Raw genomic sequence first — 25,689 nt, 5'->3', positions numbered from 1 at the left:
GCTTCCTGATGGAGATAGTACAGTAGTATGACGGCCTGTAGTCGTTGCTGATGCAGCAAGTCTGGCATTTGCGCCGGCAGCTGATTCCCATGAGTCAAGACTAGCCTGGTATGCGGAATAGCTACTCCGCCATATACTACTGAGGAGTGCACAGTCACTGCTAGCAATTGTGCAGTCTGGCGCTGGTGTCAAAGTTTTCGTACTTGTCGCGTCCTCTGTCAGCGTCTCAGTGTAGAGTTTCGTGGCTGTTACGACTCTCTCGTAGGATGACACGGACGTACTACCATCTAAACGAGGCCAACCATCACACAGCGTGTACGCTGTAGAGTTGCTGAGGTAGGTGACCGTGGTCGTGACCGCAAAATCTGATAAGGCGAGAGAAGTCGACGTAGTGGTCTCAGTTGTGGTAGGTGTATTCTCAATCACGGTCATGCTGCTAACGTTGTCAAGCCAGCTCTGTTTCGCGGCATTGCAAGCCTGCGCATAAGACGATCCAGACCCTGTGAGAGGTATCGAAGAATTCGTAGTACCAGTAGCTGTGGTGTTGGAGTATCGAGGTATAAGAGCAGAGGAATACGCAGACATTGTGCTCAGCACGAGCGCGAGGGCCCTTTGAAGTAGCGACTGTCGAGACATCCCGAGAAGAGTTGATGTGATGACGGATAGTAGAACTTTTGCTCGACTCGCAATGAATAGGCAGCCTAGCAGCTGTTTGGTTCGCAATTCGGTGTTAGGTCATGGTGTCGTTCAGTACACCGGATCTGTCGTAGCAGAAGGTGCAAGAACGCTTAAGGAAAGAACATGCTTTGGAGAAGGAGGAGCATCAACGAGTATCTCTGGACCTTCAAGTATGTGCCAGCCGCCGTCAGTGGCAGAATATGGTTCATCAAAGCTGCAGCAAGCTCATCAAGTGGAGACAGCGCCTATATTAGTCGAAGAAAATGCCGGCACACAGTCTGGGATCTGGACAGTTCCTATAGGCAAGTATGCGGCACAGCATGTCGGCCCGAATCTAAAGGCAACAGAACCAGATTTTGGGGAGCATGGCAGATGTCTTCGAACTCCCGCAAGGATTGTCGACGCTGCTGCTTACTTGACTACGACAATCGTTTGGGACACCGATCATGGCGGGAGCCATTATTGTTCAGCAGGCGCCAGCGAGATCATGCCGGCGGTCTAGCAATACCAGGATATGGCCTCGAGAGCTGACAGCGAATTGTGAAACCGCTGCAAGCGCCGCCGGATTGCAGCCGGGTCGAGCGCCCAGCGCATCCCGTGTCATCGTCAGTACCTGCAGGTGAGGATTTCGCCCGGGCTGCCATTTTGATGGCAACAGATACAGATCAAGCAGAGGATAGAGGGCAATGCTGACGATCTGGGACGAGGTGAAGTCGCGAGGAAAGTACATGTATTTCACCTTGGAGCTGTCAGCACGAATACGAATTCAGATATGTGGGTCTCGTCGTCAAAGAGCCAATCAGGACTCGCTGGCGATGGGCACATCGCACGACTCTGACATATGCAGAACCTTTGCTTGCACATTCACAGGGAGGTCATTTGAGTCGCATCTGCCACATTACATCGTGTATATACATTAATTCGATCAAACATAATCTAAGCATAAAGAATACCCAACACCAACACTATCGACATGTATGGTATTGCGCTGTAGACGTGTTGACCCGCATCGGACGTCGAGGTTGAGGATTGTGCCGGCGCTGACCCCGGCGAGGTCGATGCAGCTGTCCCGCTACTCTGAGCAGAGGCAACGCCTGATGTGGAGTGAATTGTGCTGCTCCTAGGAGCGGAAGCTGAGGCTGCAAGCGAGGTAGGCATGATGGTACTCCCATTGACCACGAGATACGATCCTGATGGTCCCAACGACAAGACCTCGCCAGAAATGGTCACAGCTGGCCCACCAGGTATTAGTACCGCATCCGATGTGGAAACCAGTGGAAAGCTAACTGGTGTGGTCGCACCAGCAAGAATTGTCGCACTTCCAACCACAAATGCACTGATGAGTGCCGCAGCAGAAGCGGAGGACACAGCTGCAGGTCTCTGTGTAGAGCCATCCACCACAAGGTATGATCCGGAGGGTGCCAAAGACAGTGCGTGGCCTGACACGGTGATAGGAGCACCGCCAGGTGTCAACGTCAAGCCCGAGGCGATCGCAACAGGACCTGTCTCTCCAGCTGGAACAGTGACTCCAGCGGCAGTATATCGTAAGCTCGGGTCTGCAACCCCTTGCGAAGCTGGCAAGGGCTGATATGCTTCAGTTGTACCTTGCACAACGATGCCAGTGGAAGCTGCAATTACATTGCCAATGCCAGCAAGACTCGTTGACTGGCCGTATTCAACAGTCGTGGCCCCGATGACCAGACCAGACGAACCTGCTATAGCAGTGTGATGTCCGCCGGACCCATCGGTGACAATTATACCGGTCACTGCCGCCGAGACAGGGTCGACAAGATTACTTGACTGCTGTAGAACTGCCGACGAGTGTGCTAGTACTGATGCGACCACTCCTGCAGGATTGATATTGCCATTGCTCGACTGAACGGGAGTCCCTTGAGCAGACGGGTTTGCCTGCTGACCATTGTTCGAGGCAGGCGAGCCTTGAGAGGATAGACCTATGATGCTGGCAATGATGCCGCCCACAGCAGCTGTTACGGTCGAGGTTGACGTTTTTGTCAGCGATCCTTGAGCTGGATCAGCTATATATGTCGACGAGGACGGCTTGTTGGCCTGGCTCGGAGCGGATGAGCCTTGAGCAGGATCAGCCACGGACGTGGCAGACGGTGGCAGGCTGGTCTGGCTTGAAGCAGGTGGCGGGGCCGGGGGCGGGCTAGCAGTGCTCGTTGGCACTACAGCACTAGGAGGAGTCGAAGTCGCCGTAGTCTTACCGGGCGAGTTTGCAGGTTCGGCAGTGACGCTGACAGTAGAAGTCGTTGAAGTCGCGGACTGCGCATGTGGCGTCGAAGGTCCATCCAACGTCGCTTGTGCTGAGAGTGCAATCGGAGGATCCCACAGGACGTTAGCCTTGTCCAGAATGAACCCGCAGGAGAAGCTTCCGCCGAGATTGGTAGCCGCGTTCATGGCAAAGATGTCGGTGGGAACTGAAAGTGCAGGTGCGTAGTCATTCCAGATAGTGCTGCAGACGTTGATGGCAGGGCTTGTGAATACTGTATTACTGGTATAAGTTTCAGTTGATCCGCTGTAAATGTTCGTGTAAACAGAAGAGGAGGTACTCTTGGGCTGAGACCAGCACTTTGGCTGGCATCTGTACGCAGATGCAGGGACTGGATAGTTGAAGTTGGCATAGTCGACCGGCTGTGGCTTTCCGCTATCATCGAATGCATCCGAGACCACGCCACAGAAGCTTGATACTGCTGTGGAGCTTTGCGGGAGCAGAATACCCGTCTGGTTCGTGTACGTCACACCGTTACTTGTGAAGTCCCAAACGCCTTGTACACTTAGGTAGACGGTTGGGCTGGTAAGGGTGACATCGTTGTAGACCGCAGTGTTCGGCTTCCCAGTTATGGTTTCTGTCGCTGGAATGGTGGTCTTAGATCCATTGCAGAAATTCCCCGAAGAAGTCTCCACTGGCCAGTACAGTAACTGCACAGATGCCTGACCAATGGCACATACCGGGTCCCCTACAACCTCGTAGTATGTTCGGTATGTTGCAGGCCCACATACTGGCGAAGGGATGTTGGTGTACGAGGGAGGCCCTGGAACTGTGGTGATCGGACCGGTTGACTTTCCAGTCGTTAATCCTTGCGTGATCCACTGAGAGAAGTACTGTGACGACCATGCCGAGGAAGATGAACTGTAGGCTGACGCGGTAGCATTGTACATGCTATTCAGCACCGAACAGTCGCTCGGGTTGATTGTGCACACTGGAGCAGGTATCGGAGTTGTGGCGGGATTGTATATTGTGCTTGAGTTCAGCGTCGTATAAATGCTCGTGGAGTACGCCTTCGTCGCGGAGTGGGTCGTGTTAATATAGCCATCATAGCGCGGGTACCCGTCACAAAGCGTATATGGCGTTGAGTTGCTGAAGTAGGTGTGCGTACTCGCCAGGGAAACAACGCTGTATGTCACTGAGGTCTCTACGGCAGTGACAACCTGAGTAAAGTTGGGACTGCTGGTGATCTCGGCTTCCGGTCCGCCGTCCTCCATCCATAGGTTCTTGATATTATTGCAGGCCAGTGCATACTGGAGACCAGATCCCGCGGTTGGTAGCGAGCTGTTGAGTGCTTTCGTGTATGAAGCAATGATGCTGGGGTCTGGCGAATTGCTCAGTGCGTCTGATCTGTCGGCGCGAACAAAGAAGCTGTTGAGCAGCGCGGCCAAAGCTGCGGTGCTGTACAACCGCGCCATCTTCTCCACGCGGGTCCCTGACAGTAGTTGATCTGTGGTCAGAAGCTCACCAGGTCCGTGGAGGTGTCAGAAGCGACAGACGGAGTCGAGGTAAATGCTGCGACAGAGTCACAACGCGACTCGGGCAAACACGATGGCGAGAAGGAGACTTACGGACGGCATCCCTTGGCTCCTAAGGTCTACTTTAAGAGGCGGTGCCTATTACTTATGCTAGACCACATTTGGTAAGGTTTATGTGTTGGTGCACCTCGCCAACACTGCCAAGGTTTGGGGCCAAAAGGCCATCATGGATTCGAGACAACACTGAAGTGTTGTTGGATCACGGCTCTTCATGCCAGCAGTCTGAGCATTGCTTGTTCGTGTGTACGATCACAGCCACATATTACAATCTTGGGTAGGGTGGAGTAAGCAAATAAACCCGGCGTTGGCTTATTATTATGCTTGTCAGTAATCCTGCATGAAACGAGGCTGAGGCTGAAGTGCATGTGCAGGGACCAGTGCCGTGCCTGGACCGAGAAGCTGCAGGAACATCAGATAAGGCGTCTCCGCCTTTCGGTGGGGTGATAAAGTCCCTCAATCGTGACCTACATCTTGACAGACAGCTGCTTGCGCCATATGCGATACGCATTGCATGGTAGAACATTCGTAAGTTAGTCACTATCTCATCTTCATCTTCATCTTCAGATCTTCTCCAAACTCATCTCTCTGTATGCGATCATTCCTAGCCATTGAGCGACGAGAACTTTCCTTCGAGTACAGACGCAGGAATTTACAGCGACATTACTATACCATGGACAACATGCACGTCGCTCTCAGGAATCGATGCGGGGAGTCCAAGAGCCCGTATGTGCGATCCCACATGGACAATGCAACAGCTTGGCAGCTTTGGAGTCCTGGAACACTGGAACTGGCTCGCAAGACGAATCGTCTAATCTTCGTGAGCGTGGGCTATTCAGCGTGCCACTGGTGCCATGTTATGGCTCATGAATCTTTCGCCAATGATCGCATTGCTCAGCTGCTCAATGAGAATTTTATACCCATCAAAATCGATCGGGAAGAACGACCAGACATCGACCGTCAGTATATGGACTTCCTTCAAGCGACCTCGGGAGGTGGCGGCTGGCCACTCAATGTCTTCGTGACTCCTGATCTCCATCCCATATTCGGCGGCACATACTGGCCTGGACCGAAGAGTGAGAGGGCACAACCCGGGACTGCGTTCGAGGACGTACTGGTCAAGGTAGCTGGGACGTGGAAGGAGCAGGAGAAGAAGCTCAGGGACAACGGGAAGCATATTGTCTCCAAGCTACGTGAGTTCGCTCAGGAAGGCACGTTGGCCGATGACAAGGCAGAAGACGGCGAGGGAGTCGAGATCGAGGTCATCGAGGATGCTTACGAGCATCACAAGACTCGATTCGATAGCAAATATGGTGGCTTTGGTGCACAGCCAAAGTTTCCGACACCACCGCACCTGAAGGCACTGTTGCGCTTTGGCGAACATGATCAGGTTGTGCGAGATATTGCAGGAGATGAGGAGGTCACAAATGCGAGAAACATGGCATTAAAGACTCTAGAACATATAGCAAAAGGTGGGATCAAAGACCAAATTGGACATGGCGTCGCACGATATTCTGTCACACGTGACTGGAGCTTGCCGCATTTCGAGAAGATGTTGTACGACAATGCACAACTACTGCCACTTTATTTGGACGCTTGGCTGGTGTCGAAGAAAGATGTATACTTGGAAATGGTCCACGATGTAGCAACATATATGACCACCGAACCGATGCAATCGAAACTTGGCGGTATCAACGCATCCGAGGACGCCGATTCGCTCGAACAACCACAAGACGACCACAAAGTAGAGGGCGCGTTCTATGTGTGGAGCATGGACGATTTCAGGCAGGTCCTGGATCAGACAGAGCTGAAAGTCTGCGCGAAGTACTGGAATGTCAAGTTGGCTGGTAATATCGAGCAAAGATATGATGCTGAAGGCGAGCTCATTGGCAAGAATACGTTGTGTGTATCTTACGAGATACCGAGACTTGCCCAAGAACTAGGCCTAAGTGAGGAAGATGTCAAGAAGACGATCTCGTCTGGTAGGCGAAAGTTGCTAGAGTATCGCAACAAGAATCGTCCACGACCAGCTCTTGATGACAAAATCGTGGTGGCATGGAACGGTCTTGCCATTGGCGGACTAGCACGAGCCAGTGCAGCACTCCTCAAACTCTCGCCACAAGAATCAGCTGCGTATCTTGAGGGGGCTAAGAGAGCTGCACATTGTATACAAGAACATCTCTTCTCCAGCGAGACCAAGACACTCCACCGTGTCTACCGCGAGGGTCCAGGAGAAACGCCTGGCTTTGCAGATGATTACGCTTTCCTCATCTCTGGCTTACTAGACTTGTATGAAGCTACCTTTGACGACCTGTACCTTGAATTCGCAGATACGCTGCAACAGACGCAAATGAAACTCTTCTGGGATGAAAAGAAATACGCTTTCTTCTCCACGCCAGCCGACCAACCAGATATTCTCATTCGCACGAAAGACGCCATGGACAATGCTGAGCCAAGCGTGAACGGTGTAAGCGCGCAGAACCTCTTCCGGCTTGCATCTTTGCTCAACGACGAGAAATATGAGAAGATGGCCAAGCAGACGGTCGGCGCCTTCGAAGTAGAGCTCAGCCAACATCCTGGTCTGCTCAGCGGGATGCTAAGTTCGCTCATCGCTTCAAAGCTGGGGATCAAGGGCCTTATGGTCGTTGGCGAGGGTGTAGCAGCTGAAGCAGTACTAGAAAAAGCTAGATGTCATGTCAGGCCTAATTGGACTGTCCTTCGCGTCGGTGGAGAGGCAAAGAGCGAATGGCTGCGAAGCCGTAATGAGCTCTTGAAGGGTCTGGATGAGACGAAGGAGCTAGTGCAGCTTTGTGAAGGGAGCAGCTGTAGACTTTTGAGCTTAAAGGAGGTGGAGAGTCTGTTTCTGAACTAGACCCTAGATTAACGACGCCGCACACGGCAGTGTAATGATTGGTCTCGTAGATTCTGCAAAACTCTCCATTGCGCTTGATGCTTTGAGGGTATGAGTGCTTATGTGAGGACTGATCGAGACCGTAACCTACCAGAGATTCGTAAGGTTACAGCCACTTTATTTAATGATCTCCGTCTCAGTTGCAAATTGTAATTGCGATGGCATGAGCAGCTATCTAGTAGCTGAACGAGGCACATCCATTGCTGGGTAATGTATGTTTCAAGCAGCATCCATTCTCTTCCTCTCCAATTGGAGTCGGGATTCTGATGGTACAACAGGAGACAAGCTAGCTGATAGCCATGTTACAACAGCAGAGATATTCATTCACCCTTACTCTACGCGGTTCGTCCGATATACATACGGACGCTTTTTGATCACAGCGCTCACCTCCCTAGTCATCCTCAGCACCTCCAGATACTCCACTATCTGCTCCAATACGTCCAATTTCGTCCCTTTCGTCATGCCTTCGAACTCCTCAATCTGAATGAGATTGTGAGGTTCGCTCACGGCCTTCCGTTCGCTGTCGTCGATCAAGACGGTATTGTGTTGTGCCCATCTGTCATTGCCAATCGACGATGCGGCAACGACCGAGTCATCCCAGACCCAGGAGAGCTGTTTGTACACTTGGACCTTTTCGTTATACTCCTGTGCGCTTAGGTGAAGAGTATCGCGGCCCCAGACGCTAACGAGCTGGAGAAGTTGCTCTTCATCGAAGAGCTGTGAGCATACGCCGGCAACATTTTCTGGGCGAGCAGATGACCAAACGAGGACTTTGTGGTTTTGAAGGAGGTAGTCCAGGAATTCCGTTACGCCTGGCCGTGGTGTGAAGGACCAGATGCCGCCTTTGCTTTTCTTACGGTAGCAAACCGTGCCATTGAGATCCAAGACTACAAGCAAACGTCGTGGTGAGCCTATGTGAGGTTGAACTGGTAGATCGGCTTGCTTGAGGTAAGCTTCGGTGGGACTAGGATGACGAGAATCCGGTACGGTGGGTATGGGTCTTGGTGGCAAACTTGGCCGAGCTTTTGGCAGATAGGTTTTGTTGAACAGGACGTGGTTGAAGTCTCCATATCTAGCTGCACCGTTTGTTAATTCCCGATCTCTATCAATGCTTAGGTTGTCAGAGGTGGCCGGCAGGCCAATAGGGAGGAATATGCCAAAGTTCTGCGCCGGAACATGTGGTGCTTCGTGCGAAGTGTAGGGAACGAGAGATGCCGCAGGCCGAGTTGCTTGACCGCTTTTTTTCTTACTGCGTGAGTGATCGGTAGTGCGTCTTGATGGTACGTTGCTCTTCTCTCGTGGCTGAGGTGGTTGTAATGCATTTTGTGCGGACTGTCTGATACCATTCCCTGTGGTGTTTGGTCGGGTTTTGGAGGGTTCCTTAGGTAGCTTTTCGGTTTTAGCTGATGAAGAGGTCGTCGGAAGCCCACTTGCGCACTCTGCCTGAATCGAAGGATGAAACGGCAAGGCTTTGGGTTGTAGCTTTGGTGCGGTGCGTTGGCTCGTCGTGCCTCGCGGCTGAAAGACAACCTCGTCCTGTCTTTTCTGGCGGCGGTGAGGGTGCACATAGGTCGGATTTAGCGTAACTCTCGCTGGTGGAAGTTGCTTACTCGTCCCCTGGAGTGACAGAGAGGTCATTTCACCCACGAGGGCGTGTGCTAGTGAAGCACCACCGTCTCTTGGCGTGTATACATGAGCATCCGACGAGGTTACAGTTGGCGTACGTGGAGCGGGACCCATGGTCCCAGATAGTGCACTGCCGGGAAGGTCTTGTGTGTCGGCTTGGGGAGCCTCAACCTGGTGGCGTGCGGTTTCGACAGTGGTGGAAGCTTGAACTGTGGCGGAGACATTCAGTGAGATGGGGTTGTTTGTGATGATCTCTTGGAGTGAGGAAGACTTCGTGCCGTTAGGGGCGTGAGAATGTGCAGGAGCAGGAGAGAGCTTCTTTCCGCCGTTTGGTTGTTGATCAGGTATGGTCATGCATCCGAGCGTATCTGGCGCAGAGCTGGACATCGTGGAATTTGCTGGCTGCTTAGAGTGCTGCGTAGGAGCGCATGTATTTGGAATAGTGCGAGTGTGCTGTCTGTGGCTTGGCGCTCTTGGTGAAGACTTTGTCGTTGGCGCCACCGGTCGAATCGGACAGGCCACTGGGAGGGCATCGTCGAGAGTTTGACCCCTTTCACCGTCTGCGCGGTTCCTACCGACGGTCACCTCTGCTTCCTTGGTCTTCTCGCTCACATCATTTCTTGTGCTTCTACCACTATCACGTTTCTTCTTGCCACCAGAAAAGCGCCCCTCATTTCCCTTGACACTGCCCATCTCTGCCAATGCCGCCGAGAAGGGAATACTTATATAAGAACTTACCATCTGTGTGCTCAGTCACGGTGCCGTCGAGACCATCACCGGTCGACATCTTGTCTCTCCGTCAGTGATATCCTTCAAAGTGGCGCGACGATGTTGACTAGTGGGAGAGCTATACCTATGGATGAGCACGGCCATTTTGACTGCTGTGCAACGATCTACTAGTTTCGGAAGGCACACAGATCGTGTTCTGTTTGTTGTTGAGTTGAAGATGGCAGGAGCGATCGAGATGTGAGAAGTGTGGTGAAGTTTGGTTTGACCTGCTGAGTCATGCAAGTGATAAATGACAGACAACGAACGACGGTGGACACACTCCATGACGTGACTACATATTGTACACGGTTTCCATCACACAGCTGAACTCCTATCGCTATGCTATAGACGCTAAATGTGCTTCAGACAGTTCCTCCCACGCCCCTACTGCGCCTGATCTCTTGGAAACTCATCCTCTAGCTGCAGGCTCGCCTTTACATTCATGCTCATCAATTCCTGTATCAACAACTTGGCCGCATACGGCATTGTCATCTTGACCACTCCACCACTAGATCGGCAGCTTTGGCACCAATTGTTGTAGCCCATCATACCACAAGTCTCGCAGACATCCACTTCGTGTGCATCAGAACTCAGCATGAGTCGCTCAAGAAGCAGCTGCGAGGCTCCATAAGCGATCAAGCAATCGCGCTCCATCTCTCCCAGTCGTAGACCACCCTGTCGAGAACGACCTTCCGTGGGCTGGCGGGTCAGGATGGCACGCGGACCAGTAGCACGGGCGTGCATTTTGTCTTGAACCATGTGCTTGAGCTTCTGGTAGTAGATCGGGCCGAAGAAGACGTAAGCCGGTAAGCTTTCGCCGGTAATGCCAGAAGTCACGAAGTCCTTGCCAGAATAGCTGAAGCCGTTCCTGACCAAAGCCGCACCCATCTCCTCGACTTTGCTGCCGCCAAAAGCTGTGCCGTACTCCTGCTTGCCTTCCAACACACCAGCTTTACCAGAGATAAGCTCAAGCATCTTGCCTACCGTCATACGTGATGGGAAACCGTGAGGATTCATGATGATGTCCGGCGTAACGCCCTTGTCGGAGAAAGGCATATCTGCTTGCTCGGCGATGATGCCGACCACACCTTTCTGCCCGTGGCGGGAAGAGAACTTGTCACCGATCTCGGGTCTGCGCGTCTGCCGTGTCTGGATCTTGACGATCGTGGAATTACCTTCGTTCGTCGTGATGAGGACTTTGTCGGCATAACAAGAGTCTGGCAGCTTGTACGTCATATGCTGCGCTGCCCACCTCTGTGGCTGACCTGCATTCTGTGTCGTTTGCAGCATGGGTGTTTCTTTTAGCATGTAGCTGTCCCCAGCCTCAATCTGTGAGCCTACCTCGACGAGACCATCCATACCGATCTTTTTGTGCTTGACATTAGTGGGATCACGATCAGCGAGCCTATCTGCTGCGCCGTTCTGGTAACCCTTGAGTGGCATGCTGATCTTCTTGAACACTTGACATCTACCGAAGCCTCGATCACATGAAGCTTTGTTTAGCACAAGAGCGTCTTCGATATCGTAGCCGGAATATGACATGACCGCCACGATGGCGTTCTGCCCTGCAGGAAGTTTATCGTACTTGACAAGCTCGATTGTTCGTGTACTGACCATCGGCTTCTGCGGATACACCATGAGGTAGAGGAGAGTGTCGATACGTGTGAATTGGTTGTAAGCAATAGCGCCGATAGCTTGCTTACCCATAGCGCACTGTGGAGAGAGTCAGTACGAGAAGATTGATTGCAGGGAATGGGGCTAATAACTTGATAAGTGTTTCTTGGCGACTGGTTGTGGTGAGGGTAAGGGATAAGACCAGCCACGGCACCAAGGATGGTGAACGGCTCGATCTCCAAGTGTGTCGTGTGTTGTGTGATGGCATCTTCATAGATCGCTATGTTCGAGTCGTTCTCTTCATTGACATCCAGATACTCAACAATGCCGCGCGAGAGTGCATCATCGAAGTCCATTGTGCCTTTCCGTATCGAGTCAAGAAAGCGGACTGTGACCTTTGATTTCGCCTTCTCGACGACGATCAGCGGCCGACATATCCGACCTTCGTCCGTGGCGATATGCACACCATTATGGTGATGATTGATGTAGATGCTTACGAACTCGGAAATCCGACCCATACGTCTGAAACGGCGGAAGGCGATCAAGAACTGCTTTGGCTGTCGCGTGAGTGCAAGAGGTGTGCCGTTGATGAAGATAATATATGCGCCTTCAGCGTAGACTTCTGCACCACTCGCTGCTGTGACATCCTCGGCGCCCAAGATGAAGATCATGCGTCTGACAGCCTCTTCGTTGTCAGCTGTCGTGATGTGTGTCATGAGCGCCAAGTTCTTGACCAGTCCACAAGCTTCGCCTTCAGGAGTGTCGGACGTGCAGATCATGCCGAACTGTGATGGTTGCAGCGCACGCGGTCCAGAGACCTTTCTCGTCTTCTCGAACTGTGACGTGATTCGAGTCATCATACCAAGAGCGCTGATGTAGCTTAATCGAGAAAGGACGTGGGTGACACCAGCCCGGTCCATACGAAAGCGCTTCAGTGTCCAATTACCAGTCGAAATCGCTCGTTCCATGCCGCTTGTTATGCGACCTTCGAACTGTCCGATGAGAGTGGAAGGATCGAACTCTTGAGTGGGATTTGGTTTCTTCAGAATCTTGTCCATGCTGGTCTTGATCATCTTCACAAACTCCTTGAACAAATCTTCAAAGAGTAGTGAAAGCATCTGGCCAGCCAGCTCAAGACGCTTGTTGCCAACATAATCACGGTCATCAACGAGCTTGGGGTCTTGCATGGCTTGGATGACTCTCCGAGTCATGAAAGCAATGTACAGCGCTTTCGGCCGAAAATTCATGCCCTGGACCTCGACGTGAGGGATGATAGTGCCGGCCAACTTGTCGAGTGCTTGCTGCTTCGGCGACCTCATTGCCCTTCCAGCAGAAGGAAAGCGGTCAGGCTTCAACTTCGTGGCAATGTAGTCCAGCGCTTGTTCCTGCGTGAAGATACCTTCGAGCGCTCCCTGCTCCAAGTTTGGGGCGAAAATGTCCTGATACTGTGCATCGTTGCCAGCAGCGAGGAGAAGGACTTCGTGATCAGATTGCACGCCCATTGCCCGTAGAACGATCGCCACTGGGATATCTTCGTTCAATGAGTTGTGTCTCAGATAGAGCAAGCCTTTCTTAAGCAGCACATATGTCTTGGTCTTGACGTTGGCAGTATGAGAGGTGACCGACGCTTGGTAGATGCCCTTGGCGACCTCGACAATCACACGGTTCTTGCTCAACTGCTCCTGAACTAGGATAACCTTCTCCTGTCCACGAACAATGAAATAGCCACCAGGGTCGACGGAGCATTCATTCAGTAAGCTCATCTCCTTTTCCGTTTTGCCTTTCAAAACACATTTGCCACTTCGAAGCATCATTGGCATCCGCCCGATCTGGATGTCCTTCTTCGTGTACTTGCCAGACTGTTTTGGGTAGACTATATCGACGTAGATAGGAGCAGCGTACGTGATGTCGCGCAGTCGACACTCATTCGGCGTAACACCAGACTCGACGTAGCCGGTCGTGCGATCTTCGAGTCGATTAGGCTTACCGATCCGGATATCTGTGAACATGATGAACTTGTCTCGAGATGTGTCCGATCGGACCAGAGCATTTGCACGAACGATGTCCTTGAGCGCCGTATCCGTGAAGTAGTCGAATGAGTCGATGTGCTGCTTGACCAGACCCTTGACTCGCAGGAATGCAGGGAGAAGATTCCACTTATCACGGGCAGTGTTGATGGGATCTGTGAGATGCTTGGTGTAGTAGAAAGGCTTCAGAAGTTCGTCCATATCATCCTTGACTGCATGTCGCTTTGCTTGTGACTTCTGCCCACCTGTGGCGTTTGGCGTTCTGGTCGATGATGCATTTTGGCCGTTTGCAGCAGCTTCATCTACTTCGTCCGTAGCTTGGTCCTTCCCCTTGACCCGCCGTGCTGGAGGGGTTTTAGCTGCTTTTGCCGAACTCTGGTCATATGTCAATATCTGTGAAGACCGTTCCGCTCAAGGTTGTGGCGTTGGTATACCTTTGCATAAGGTTCTGCCACCTCCACCGGTCCAGCCTTCTTCGCTCGCGGCGGCATTCTTGTGTCTAGCAGAAGCACCTTTGCCTCGATATCGTAGAATCATCGGTGGAATCAAGAGCGTTATGTGTAGAACCAATCATTCTACTAGAGGTCACGAAGCAAAAATGCCGAGCTGGACTTTATACCGCTGACTAAGCAGTTTTGAAGCCCGCGCCATGGTTTCGGTCAAACCGCACTCACTGTAGCAACATGAGTGTACCAAAGACTTGCTGAGAGACTATTATTCACACCATCGACCAAGGGAATCGAAACATGTTCAACATTCATTCGCTACTGCAGACTCGATGGCGCAGTCTTAAGAACAATGAGCCTCCTTCGGGGGTCGTGTCCACTTGAGAATCCCGAAGGTGCCTGAACAGAACTTCCTCGGGCCGTCCATGCGGCCTGATTGAGGTGAGTCGAGTCGTTGTCGGTGGGCTCCATCGTTCTGGAGCTTTAAGCTTGCAGCTCGCCAAAAGCGCTTAAATCGAGTGTGCTATGGCGATAGCGTGTGCGAGCTCAGAGGCAGATCGCACTGCTATATGGCGAAGGGGATCCAGCCAGACGTCACTGTACATCGAAGCACACAACCTGTGCAGGGATTAAGGCTGTCGGGTACTCACAATAATGGAGCAAAAGGTCAGAAGTACTAGGAGCTGAAGGCTGGACAGACCGCTTAAATGACGATTTCATCCTACCAGCGAACATGTATTCCTGAAGAGGTGATATGGTTCTTATAGCTTGTTGTAACTCACGAAGTGCTGAGTATGCAACCGTAGAGACCCTACATGTAGATAGACCCTGCATTCACAAGCGCCATGTTTTAGAATACCCCTTGTCGCTATTTACCAGCGTGCGCTCGAACCTCTCTACTAGCTGAGAGCTGCGGTCTGGCCGTGCTCTCTCTTCGTGCGGGCGTTGAGTACTCAGGCAATTCGTTTCACGTTTGTGTGCAACCCGCGATTGATCGACCAATCTACCGAGAAGTCTCCAGTTGCGCCAAGACCGGGCTATTGCATATATCCCTAACTGCCCACAACCACCAAAGACCCTCGGCTCACCACCCCACTACTACACCCCGTGGGCTCGGTCCTGTCCTTTACTCTTCTCACCCAAGACACGCTCATTCTGCCCTGAATCATTTTAATCGCATCTGAACACACTTATCGGCTCTCGGACCATCCTTTACGCACTCGAGACCACCTCGGAAGCGGTCAGTATGGACCTCACCGAACCGCTACTAGAGGTGGGACATGACTGACATGGCTATAGACGTCCCAACATGGCGTATTACTACCGTGGGGCCCAGTCTCCTCGCGACGAGCAGCAGGTCCCTCTCTACTCGAACCCGCTCTCACCACAACGTAATCCGAACCGCCTGAGTGGTGGAATGATTGTGAACAACCCAGCTCGGAATGGCTTGACGAGGAGGTTCACAACAAATGAGATGCCGACTTTGTCACCAATTGGACAGCAGCGCAAACAGGCCGCAGGAGATTATATGGTGAGTGCATTTCTTTCTAGTTTCTTCGGCAGCATGGCAGCATAGCAGTGGGCTTGGGGGCTATGGCAGCGAAATTGGGCGAAACAGGCAGGAGAACAATAAAGCTGGGGTCCAGTAGACAACAAAGTACCATAGGCGATGAGATGCAGGGCGTGAGCTTGTGCGTACGTGCGAACTGTCTTTACAACAAAAGCTCGACGGCTAAAGGAACGTGGCCTCTGTGTTTGTAGAAAGAGTAGGCTAGGGGTGGTGAGGCCTGGTACAGAAGTTCTTTTCTTTTGCTGACGATCCAGGTCCAGGGATCTGGCTTTCCCAAGATGATGCAGGTGAGTGGCCAAGTGCAACAGCCATTCCCTGTTCTGAGGCTATCGTACTGACTCTTCTAGACCGATGAACGAGTCCGTCATTACGAGCTGCTCCTCGCTAAGCAGCGTCAACTTCAAGCCGAGCTTGCAGCAGTCGATCCTGAGACGCGCCGAGAAGTAGACCAAGGCTTGCTCCACGAGGAGTCTATTGCGGCAATGATGGCTGCCAGCGAGCCCACCAGCCCTCCGGAGTATGGCAACGCTTTTCCAAATGCGTTCTCGAAGCCCAACAGGTACTCGAACGCGAGCTTGAGCTCAGTGCAAGGAGCCACGAACCGAGCGAGTAGGTCAAGCACCCAGCTCACATCGCCATCGGCTGGATATGTGCGCCCATACACATCCGGGCACGCACAAATTCCATCACAGTCTGTACCAGGTTCGCGTCGTCAGTCTGATGATGAAGAAGAGGATGACTTCATCTACGGCTTCGATACCGCCGTTAATCGAGCGGCAGCAAAGTAAGTCTCACGTTCGTTCAACGTGGTCCGAGCGTCCAGCACTCGTGATCCCTCACTCACTCGGCTGGGTTCGCATGTCGTTCACTTCACATAGCACAATAAGCGCTCACTCGACAATGCCATGGGTGACCAGCCACTTTGCTTATTGTTGCGTTGCAACAATAGCACGATTTTATGTCTGTATTTCTGAATTTCTGCGCTGACACTTCATTTGCCTTAGTCCAAACCGCAACTCCATGCCAATTACTGGCTACGGCCGCAAGCGCAACACAGCAGACTTATCGACTCTCGCTTCAGTCAACCCATCGAACTATTTCCTCGACGAGAACGAGGTCAGCCACTTGCAGCAGCCTCACTCGAACACCACTTCACCGCCGATATCAAGAGCCTATCTGCAAGTGCTTCAGACCGCAGACGGCTTCCCAAAGCTCATTCGCCGCGAAGACAACGTTGACCTGCCGTCCTCCGCGCTCGATCTGGCTCTCGCACAGGGTGTGGATCCTCAGACGCAGCTTACCGACCGCTCCACAGCCAGCCGTCACCGCATCTCTTTGCCACCCAGCGCTTTGAGCAGCAACTTTGGCATTGCTCCACTCAACGGCATACTCGCAAACGCTGAAGGCAAGCCCTCTGCCAACAACCGTCGTTCTATGGAAGTCAAGTTCTCGGCTGAGACAAAGCGCCCATCGATCATGGCTACACCGCCTCGTGGAGTGCCGAACGGCAGCGCGCAGAAGCCGACCACGTCTTACTCAACCAACGACATTCCAACATTGAGGAGCATCAATGGTGACGTCTCTGGTGCAGCTCTTCCAAACGTTTCTACCATCACCTCTCCCCTCCGTCAGCCTCTCGGTCCTTCTGACTCTTCTCCTGACACCGAGATCAGTCGCATCACTTCTGCTCCAAGCTCCGCTCAACAGAGTCGTGATCTTGCTTCAGCTATCATCAGGGCAGACGACGGGGGCGATTCATTTGTGCCTCCTCTCAACTCAGGCCTTCAGGCGAATGCACAGCCTTTCGGCTTCGTTGGCAACTTTCACGACAGCAACATGCCCAGTAACAGCGTCCAGAATGGCGTTTCTCCATACGCTCAGCCAAACTTCTACGGCGGCTACAACATGCCAATGCTCAACAATGGCTTCAACAATATGAGTCTCAATGGGTACGGTGGTCAGCCGCAAGCTCAGTCCCAGTGGCCCGGTCAGATGGGTGGCTATGGGCAGCAAAGCAGCTACAATGGATATCAGCAGTACGGTCAAGGCAACCACGCCGTCGCTGGTGCTGGTCGATACAGTGATGGCCAGCGCGCTCAGCTGCAGCAGCGTCGTCAAGCTCAAGAGGAGGCCCAAGCTCGGTTCAGTACCATCACCATTGATCAGCTTGTTGGCGAGATCTATACGTTGTGCAAGGACCAGCATGGCTGCCGCTTCCTTCAGCGCAAGCTTGACGAGCGTGCAGACGATGCTGTTAACATCATCTTTGAGGAGATCAAGGAGCACATCATCGAGCTGATGACTGATCCTTTCGGCAACTACTTGTGCCAGAAGTTGCTCGAATGCACCGATGATCAGCAGCGCACTGTTCTCATGCAGAACGCATCCCCAGCCATGAAGAACATTGCCACCAACCAGCACGGCACTCGCGCTCTACAGAAGATGATTGAGTTCATCACGACGCCAGAGCAGATCGAAATCATCATCGACTCGCTTCGCACGGAGGTTGTGCCTCTCATTCAAGACCTCAACGGCAATCACGTCGTCCAGAAGTGCCTCAACCACCTCAGCCCGGAGAACGCTCAATTCATCTTCGATGCCGTTGGTGCCCACTGTGTTCCTGTAGGCACTCATCGTCACGGCTGCTGTGTCCTCCAGCGCTGTATCGACCACGCTTCCGGTGCTCAGAAGGGGGAGCTCGTCAACCACGTCATCGGCAATGCCTTTGAGCTCGTGCAGGATCCCTTCGGCAACTACGTCGTTCAGTATATCCTCGATCTTAACGAGAACACTTTCACCGAGCCACTGTGCCGCAGCTTCGAGAACCACGTCGCCTTTCTCTCCAAGCAGAAGTTCAGCTCCAACGTCATCGAGAAGTGCATTCGCTGTGCCAACAACAACGTGAGGCGCTCTCTTGTCCAAGAGATAACCGTTCCGATCGAACTCGACAAGCTCCTTCGCGACTCCTTCGCCAATTACGTGGTTCAGACTGCCATGGATTATTCTGACGAGGAGACCAAGCGTGCTCTCATCGAGAACATCCGTCCCATCTTACCTGCTATCCGCCATACTCCATACGGTCGTCGTATCCAGACTAAGATTGGCGAGTACGACGCTCGCATGTCCACGTCGTCCTCGAGCGCTCCCTCGGCCATGGCATCTGGCGTCACCACTCCTGCTGACCCGCTTAGCCCGCCAAGCGTGAACGGCATTATGAACGGCCTATCTCCGTACAGTGCTGCTCAGACCGTGCCATCTGGTGGTCGTGCTAATCGTCATGGCTGGGCCGGTCCTCCTCCTCAGTGGGGTGGCCTCGCCAACGGCGTGAGTGCTAACGGCATGGCTAATGGCATGTCTGCCAACGGCATCAATGGCTACAGCACCAATGGCTATGCTGCTCCCAACGGCTACGCCAACCATGATGTCCCCGCCGATATCGCATCACCTACTCCTCAGCGTCACAGCCAAGGCAACAACATCTTCGCCGCCGAAGCTGCTCATGCCTTCACCAACCCAACTGGCTTCAACCGCTTCTAAGCGCATGTCGCACATCCATGCTCGCTTACTGTAACAACACAACACGACGATGTACTCACAACAGCCTCATTCATCATGAGCTACGAAACTCTTCTGCAACGGCCTCAAGCTTGCCACGATAGATGACTGGCGTTCTCCACATCGAGATTACGCATCCTTTGACGTGACAGCTACTTGCATCTACGATCGCACGTTTCTCGCGACTATGCATGGATGCTCTTGTACCACTATCCAGCATCAAACCACCGGCGCAAACCATCTGTCGGGCGAGCGAACAGCGACTGGCTTTGGATAGCTCGTCGGCTTAGTACCTCACCTGGCACACCCTTTCCTCTGCTCTTACGGCTTTTCTGGGTAGGCGCCTTCTCGGCGCAAAAGAGAAGGAATGTCCTGCTTGCTCACTTTCTGGCTCATTCTGCTCGCTTTCACGCCTTGCCACGCGACCATAACATATTTACCTACACACACAGTTACCGATACGAAATGAAAGAAACTATCTTCGAAGCATGATCCCGACGACCTGAACACGTACGAGTCTTGTACTTTTAGCCATGCGAGGAACTTCTTGAATACAAAAAAGGTGGAGTGGATATCTCGATTGGAGATTTTTTTTAGGTTCTTTGCATGATGAAGGAGATGGATATTTAGCGCTTGACGCTTTTGGGTATATGAGAGAAGAGAAGAGATGAGAGATTTGGCTACTTCGTTGTATGATAGCTGTCCAACAACGTTCTCCAGAAATCTGCTACGTTATGTGCTCTTGCTGTGTTCCCGTGTCATTCTTGTACACGTTATACAAAATGGTACAGATCTGAGGGTGGAGAAGTGCAGGGTTTCATCTATCCATCTATACACGTCCTGCTCGTAGCAGACTCTACATAGCCTCCTCAGGTAGGCAAGAACGCCACGCTAATGTCCAAATCACCACTTATCGTACACCAAATCATACACAGCCTCATGCGCACTTATACCTCACACCCTCACTGCCTCGCCACTGCCCTTCCAGCACCTGCAGCCACCTACGATCAATCCAGCTCACTCCCTCACTCCCACCCCCTCACCGCCTCGCCACCACCCCTCCAGTCCCACCCCCAGCACCACCAGAACCCCCCATCTCCCTCCCCACCCACCCAACCATCCCCCCAAAAAACCTCACGCAAAAACTCTCGGTATAAAACTCATGCGCCGAACTATGCTCCGCAACCAAATTATGCGCCAACTCGTGACACAACGTAATCCACCAATACGCCCCGGCCTCCACCTTCCCCTCCACCTCCCCGGACACAAATCCATCGAGATGTAATTGTTCAAAGTACCGGAGATTACAGAAGATGGAGCCATTAGAATTGAAGGCTATGGCGGAGCCGGAGATATCGTGGAAGATATTCAGGACGGTGGCGGGTAAGGTGAAGATGTGGCTGAGTTGGGTTAGGAGGTGGGTGAAGTGGGTTAGACTGGTGTGGTGGTCGCGGAGGAAGACGTTGGGGTCGCGGTTTGAGGAGCGGGTCAGGAAGAGTCTTATTCCGCCCTGCAGTTCCGTGATGAGTTGGAGGTCGTGGCCGGGTTTGCTGTCGCAGTAGGAGGGGGTTTCTTTGATTTCGTTTGTTTCGGGCGGGGTGAAGAGGGAGGTGGAGTTGTAGGGGCGCGTGGCTTTGATGGCGGATAGGAGGTTCTGTTGGAGGTCGCGGGGGGAGGAGACTTGTTCTGTTCCGCTGGTGATTTGGCGGCGGATGTTGGGGTCGCGGGGTTCGTAGGGGGGTGGGAGGTCGGTTTGAGGTAGGTCGTGGCTGCTTTGGCCGTTACCGAGGAGATTCTGCATGTGCTGGCCTGCTTGGCTTCCTTGGTTGATACCGAGAGCCTTGGTGATATTACTGAAGACACCTTTCTTGCCACGACTACTCTCGGGTCTTTGCTCAGGCGAGTCGGCAAACCCACCCGGCATGGCCAACTGCCTCTCCGGAGTCTCTGGAGGCTGAGTATCCATCTGCGGCGCCTTGCCACCAGCTCCATTACCAACGACCAAAGCCTTCGAATCCTGCTGCTGCTGCTGCTGCTGTGGCATAGCCTGACTCTCAAGCAACCGCCGCTGCTCCTCCTCCCGCTTCACGCGTTCACTCTCCGCAATCCTCGACTCCGCCGCTCGTTGTCGTAAGATCCGATCGACATTATACCCCTTCGTCCTGAGCCTCCTAAGCTCCGACTCCAAGATCGTCTCCAAAGCAAGATAATCCTGCTGTCTCGGCCGCTTCAACAACAAACTCATGATAGCCCTGCTGACCTCGTAAAGATCATACTGCGCAGTAACATAAAGCGTAGCATCCCTCTTACTCTCACGATGCAGAGCAGCTGTTCTCCTCTCAACAAAGTGCATCTTGTAGCCTTGAAGTCGCCGGGTGATCTGCAGGAACTCTGTGACTTTGACATTGAGGTTCTGTTCGAGCCAGCGAGCATCATGTCTAATGACATCGCTGGTGTGATCATGCAGGAACAAGCGACAGCGCTCCACAATCAGTTTCTGCAGTTTAGCCGCTGCGCTCTGATCCCTAAGCAGCGCACCCATCCTCTGATCATCCTCGACGAGTTTGCTGAGCCATGGTGTCTCGAGAGCAGAATACAGATTCTCCAGGACTTCTTCCTGCGGTGCTGTGAGCAGCAATTGCTGAAACAGCCGATAAGTCGCAAAGTCATCCACGATAACCATCCCCAGGGCAGAAGCGAGCGAATACTCCTTGATATAAATCTCCTCCTCATCCACCTCCCTGACCTTCTCATTCTCCTTCCCCGGCAAAACCTTCACAACCTCCTTCACCGCAAGCAAACAAGCCGACCGCTTCAACTGCTGCCACAATGCCTTATCCTTCTTCAGTCCAGCCGCGGACTCGGCGACCTTGCGTAAAAGCTGCAAATACTTCTCCGCCCCCAATGTCTCGAGCAGTCGCGCAGGCGAACTCACAACCATACCCGCAATCTCCGCCGCACTAGGCTCATGCTTAGAACCCACCCGCAACAGAAAAGAATTCGCCTCGGGCCCAAAATCCACAAAGTCGAAAATCTCCCCATACGTCGAACTATCCCCCAAAAAGCAAGCCCTCGGCGTCACGAACCGCACCCCCTCAGGCCGCTTCTCCGTCCTATCAATAATCGGCACAATAAGCGCCTCCCCCAACCTCTCTGCCAGGTTCCCATTCGGTCCAATCTCCCCCAACCGATTAGCGAAATACCCAAACAACACCCTCGCACTCTCCACCGTAGCCGGCGGACCCTTCACCAACCTCTCCGCCGCCACCTCAATCCCCGGATCCTGCGCCACCCCAAGCATAGCAGCATGCGGTACCAAATCCTCCCTTAACGTCCGAAACCTCAGCACCGCCGCACGAGGATTAGCAAAACACTGTCTCGGCTTCGCGACCAAGTTCGCCCCTTCGCCGGGAAAAGGATGAACAGGGAGGAAAGCCGTTTCGACACCCGAGATGTTGAACTGATGGTAGTTGTTGGCGAAATTGTGCACGATGAGGTAGTTTAGCGCGCTCTGTTGGAGTTCGCTGCCCATGGGGGCTTTGGAGAGGATTTGCACGAGGTCCGGGACTGAGGGGTAGGGTTGCAGACCCAGGAGTTTGAGGAAGCGGGCTTCGGGGCTTTGGGGACGGTAGGGCGCACCGGGCCATTGGAGAATTGGCAGGCCGAGTTTTCGTATCGCTTCGGAGGGCTCGAAGAGGTCGGAGAGTTTGTGGAGTTTGGCTTTATTTTTTTGGTCGGCGGATTGCACTTCGGCGGGGCAGATGGGGGTGGCGCGGAGCTTCTTAAGGTCTTCTTGGGGGATGTCGTCTTTGACTGAGACGAGGTATTTGATTAGGTCCACATGGCTCCATTTTCCTTCCTCCGTGGCGCCGGCGGCTGACTTGGCCATAAGGCGTTCGAAGACGACGTTGAGCTCGACTGTTTTCCGTACGCCGAGGGCGCTAAGGAATTTCTCCTTTGTGCCTTGGAGGCCGGTGATGGTGGGGAGGTCGTCGAAGAGCTTGACGCTGCCGAAGTAGGCTTGAGGTGGTTTGCGCATGCCGAGTTTCGTCGGGATGACGGTGCGAGGGACTAGGAGCTCGGTGACGGTCTGCTTGCTAGACACTGATAACCCATCCCACGACTTCGAGACCACGGGTAGGACTTGTGAAGCCACGGCAGGTGTAGCAGTCAAAGTCTGTCGTCCACCAAACCCGTGCCCGTCGCTTTCGATGATCCATCGAAGCCATGGCACAATCTGCAGCTCTTCCCATCCAATCGATTCGAGTTGTTTCGGACTTAGACCCTTCGTCAGCCGGAAAGGAATCGTCTGAGGCGGCGTAGGCATCTCAGCAGGAATCTTGGCCACATTGACGAAACTCTGCACGCCGCCAAGCTGTATGACAGGGCTGGAAGAGACATTAATGTACTCCTCGCTGATGCCCGCCACAGTGCCATCGAAAAGGTGCCGTATAGCCTGCGTATCCAGTTCCTCCCTCGACACTTTACCACACGCCCACTTCACCAGCTCCGTGACTTGCTGTTCAGTCAAAGCCTGCGCCTCGAGCTCTTTCTTGATATCCGTGGTCGTAATGTCGGATAGCAATCCGAAATCCCTTAATTTCTGCAAGAAAGCATTCGCCTTCTCCATCAGCTCATCCGGCACGACAGGTATCCCCTCAACAAAGCTCAATTCCTCCGTCGCGACTCTGACCTGCTGACTCGGCAGCACACCTCTCGTACTCAAGACATCAATACTAGCCTTCTGGTTACACATCCAGAATGCCTCCTCGATATACTGTCCCACTTTTGCCGAAGGAGTGGATTCATCGTAATTATACTGCTTATAAGCATGCACAGCCGCAGGCATCACAGCAGCAATGTCGTCCTTCGAAACCTTCTTCCGGCCGTTGGCGAACATTGTGCGCTCAAGCTTGGCTTTCAGCTCGGCCATCTCACCTGTATATGCTATTCGGCAGGCGATACCAGCTACACGTAACATTTCCACGTTCCAGTCACGGACATATCGGGCGTTGAGATCGATGGACTCGCGTTCGACGGTGGGGATCACGGATGGGGCTGAGATGTGTGCCAGAAGACCTGTGGTTTGTGCGGTAGGGAAGCCGATGAAGATCTTGCCATTCTTGGTTGGTAGAACGGAGGAGAAGATGGCGCTCGATTGTGCGGAGCCGGCTCCTGATGCGACTGCTGCCGAAGATTCGTCGTATGAGGAAGTCAAGATCGCTATACGTGTGTGTTTTGGCGGCGGTTTCTTGGTCGCACGTTCGAGCTCGGCAGATAGCTGCTTGCTGACATACGTCTGCACATTGACAGTGCTGAGTCGTAAGAAAACGGTCGCCTGGCTGAATCCCGCCAAGTCCACATACAATGCCTGCTGCAACACCTCCTCGTCTCGTTGTGCCCGTTTCGTGACCGCATTCGTCGTTCCAGTACCTGCTGTGAACCGACTGAACCAATTCCGTAACGAGCCACCTGATGTGTCGTTTTGTGAAGGCACCGCGATGGCTGTGGCAGAGGGTACTGTTCTATTCCACCCGACCACATTCATCCATGTCGCATCGATCTGAGCATTCTGGTATTCCACGTCCACGATCTTCATGAGGCCATCTCGTGTTCTCGGATTGACCTCCTTGGGTATGCTCACACTAGCTCCCGGCGCCATCTTCTTGTTCAACTTCAGGATGTTCCATTCGTCCAAGTATAAATCTATGCATTCCAACCCCACGAACGTCAGGCTCGTGGCAAGAAACTGACATAGACTTAGGAGCTGCGGCACCGGTGTCGTCTGACTCCGATAGTCGAGCAGAAAGGTAGTACCCTCCGTCGCCTGCTCATCAGGTAATTTGCCTCTTCGTGTGAACAAACTGTCCTTCTTCCAGTAGAACGCCATCGACTGCTTGCCAGAGCTGACGAAAGGCGTCTCACAGTCGGCGAACACACTGTAGAAGCCCACACCGAACGCTCCAATCTTCGTCTCGTCCGGATTGCCTTCTGCGATCCTCTTCAGCCGTTGCCAGTCATTCTCGGCGAAGAGCTCGCCATCGTTGCTGACGAGTAGCGTTTTGAGGGTGTGATGTTGCAGGACATGGCGGAGATGATCTGATGGATCCCGACTCGGTGGTAGGGGGACTGTGGAGGAAGGCGATGTCTCGAAACGGATGGTGACTTTCTTGGCCTGCGCATCGGCGGCATTCTGGATTAGTTCTCGTAGGGTCGTCCATTCTCCGGAATATCGTGCTAGTACTTTGTCGATGAGGGCTCGGGTATTGACTGTGACCGCCTCTTCATCCTCGTGCGAGCCCATGGTCTGCTCTCGTAGGCGGGCATACTGCGATGCAGCCATGTTGCCGCCTGCTGTGGACAGACTTGTGTTTGTATGTCGCTACTCCTTCACTAAAGACGTTGATATGTTCAATATGACATTCAGAATAACATTATAGGTGGTCAGTAAAGAGTGTGTGTGTGTGTTAGGCCGTGATAGAACGTAACATAACGATATACGTGGAATCTGCTTAGTAGTTATTAGAGAGTCTGTGGCGAATCTACTACTACTCAGCCCAGGCCAGGCTTCGAGGATGTCGCGCTTCGCGTGCTTAATATGACATGTGACGCAACGCGGCTCTGCGAACAGAAAGCTTGAGTGAAAGTTTAATTTTGGGCGCGTTTGGAGAT

The 25,689-nt window shown here is 53.0% G+C and overlaps 6 protein-coding genes across 6 annotated transcripts; 2 read left to right on the top strand and 4 right to left on the bottom strand.

Annotated features, from left to right (window-relative positions):
• Positions 1-1,614: 1,614 nt before the first annotated feature.
• On the bottom strand, positions 1,615-4,383 carry LTS14_005788 (uncharacterized protein; the record flags this gene model as incomplete). Its single annotated transcript, XM_064838486.1, has 1 exon — positions 1,615-4,383. The coding sequence occupies one exon, from the start codon at positions 4,381-4,383 to the stop codon at positions 1,615-1,617; it is 2,769 nt and encodes a 922-aa protein (XP_064693940.1).
• Positions 4,384-5,173: 790 nt separating this feature from the next.
• LTS14_005787 (uncharacterized protein) lies at positions 5,174-7,372 on the top strand (the record flags this gene model as incomplete). The annotated part of the gene is made up of 1 exon (XM_064838485.1): positions 5,174-7,372. The coding sequence occupies one exon, from the start codon at positions 5,174-5,176 to the stop codon at positions 7,370-7,372; it is 2,199 nt and encodes a 732-aa protein (XP_064693939.1).
• A 369-nt stretch (positions 7,373-7,741) lies between these two features.
• LTS14_005786 (uncharacterized protein) lies at positions 7,742-9,824 on the bottom strand (the record flags this gene model as incomplete). The annotated part of the gene is made up of 2 exons (XM_064838484.1): positions 7,742-9,732; positions 9,776-9,824. 2 exons carry the CDS (start codon positions 9,822-9,824, stop codon positions 7,742-7,744), a joined length of 2,040 nt encoding a protein of 679 aa, XP_064693938.1.
• Positions 9,825-10,189: 365 nt separating this feature from the next.
• rpc2 (DNA-directed RNA polymerase III complex subunit Rpc2) lies at positions 10,190-13,937 on the bottom strand (the record flags this gene model as incomplete). Its single annotated transcript, XM_064838483.1, has 3 exons — positions 10,190-11,518; positions 11,572-13,821; positions 13,881-13,937. 3 exons carry the CDS (start codon positions 13,935-13,937, stop codon positions 10,190-10,192), a joined length of 3,636 nt encoding a protein of 1,211 aa, XP_064693937.1.
• Positions 13,938-15,201: 1,264 nt separating this feature from the next.
• On the top strand, positions 15,202-18,999 carry LTS14_005784 (uncharacterized protein; the record flags this gene model as incomplete). Its single annotated transcript, XM_064838482.1, has 5 exons — positions 15,202-15,423; positions 15,444-15,587; positions 15,717-15,749; positions 15,810-16,246; positions 16,467-18,999. 5 exons carry the CDS (start codon positions 15,202-15,204, stop codon positions 18,997-18,999), a joined length of 3,369 nt encoding a protein of 1,122 aa, XP_064693936.1.
• A 1,057-nt stretch (positions 19,000-20,056) lies between these two features.
• Positions 20,057-25,360, bottom strand: LTS14_005783 (uncharacterized protein; the record flags this gene model as incomplete). The annotated part of the gene is made up of 1 exon (XM_064838481.1): positions 20,057-25,360. The coding sequence occupies one exon, from the start codon at positions 25,358-25,360 to the stop codon at positions 20,057-20,059; it is 5,304 nt and encodes a 1,767-aa protein (XP_064693935.1).
• Between the last annotated feature and the right edge of the window lie 329 nt (positions 25,361-25,689).

Source organism: Recurvomyces mirabilis (assembly GCF_035927965.1).
Source record: "Recurvomyces mirabilis strain CCFEE 5264 chromosome Unknown scaffold_14, whole genome shotgun sequence".
Lineage (NCBI taxonomy): Eukaryota > Fungi > Ascomycota > Dothideomycetes > Mycosphaerellales > Teratosphaeriaceae > Recurvomyces > Recurvomyces mirabilis.
Note: the sequence above shows the minus strand (reverse complement) of the source record. Positions and strands in the feature narration are given on the sequence as shown.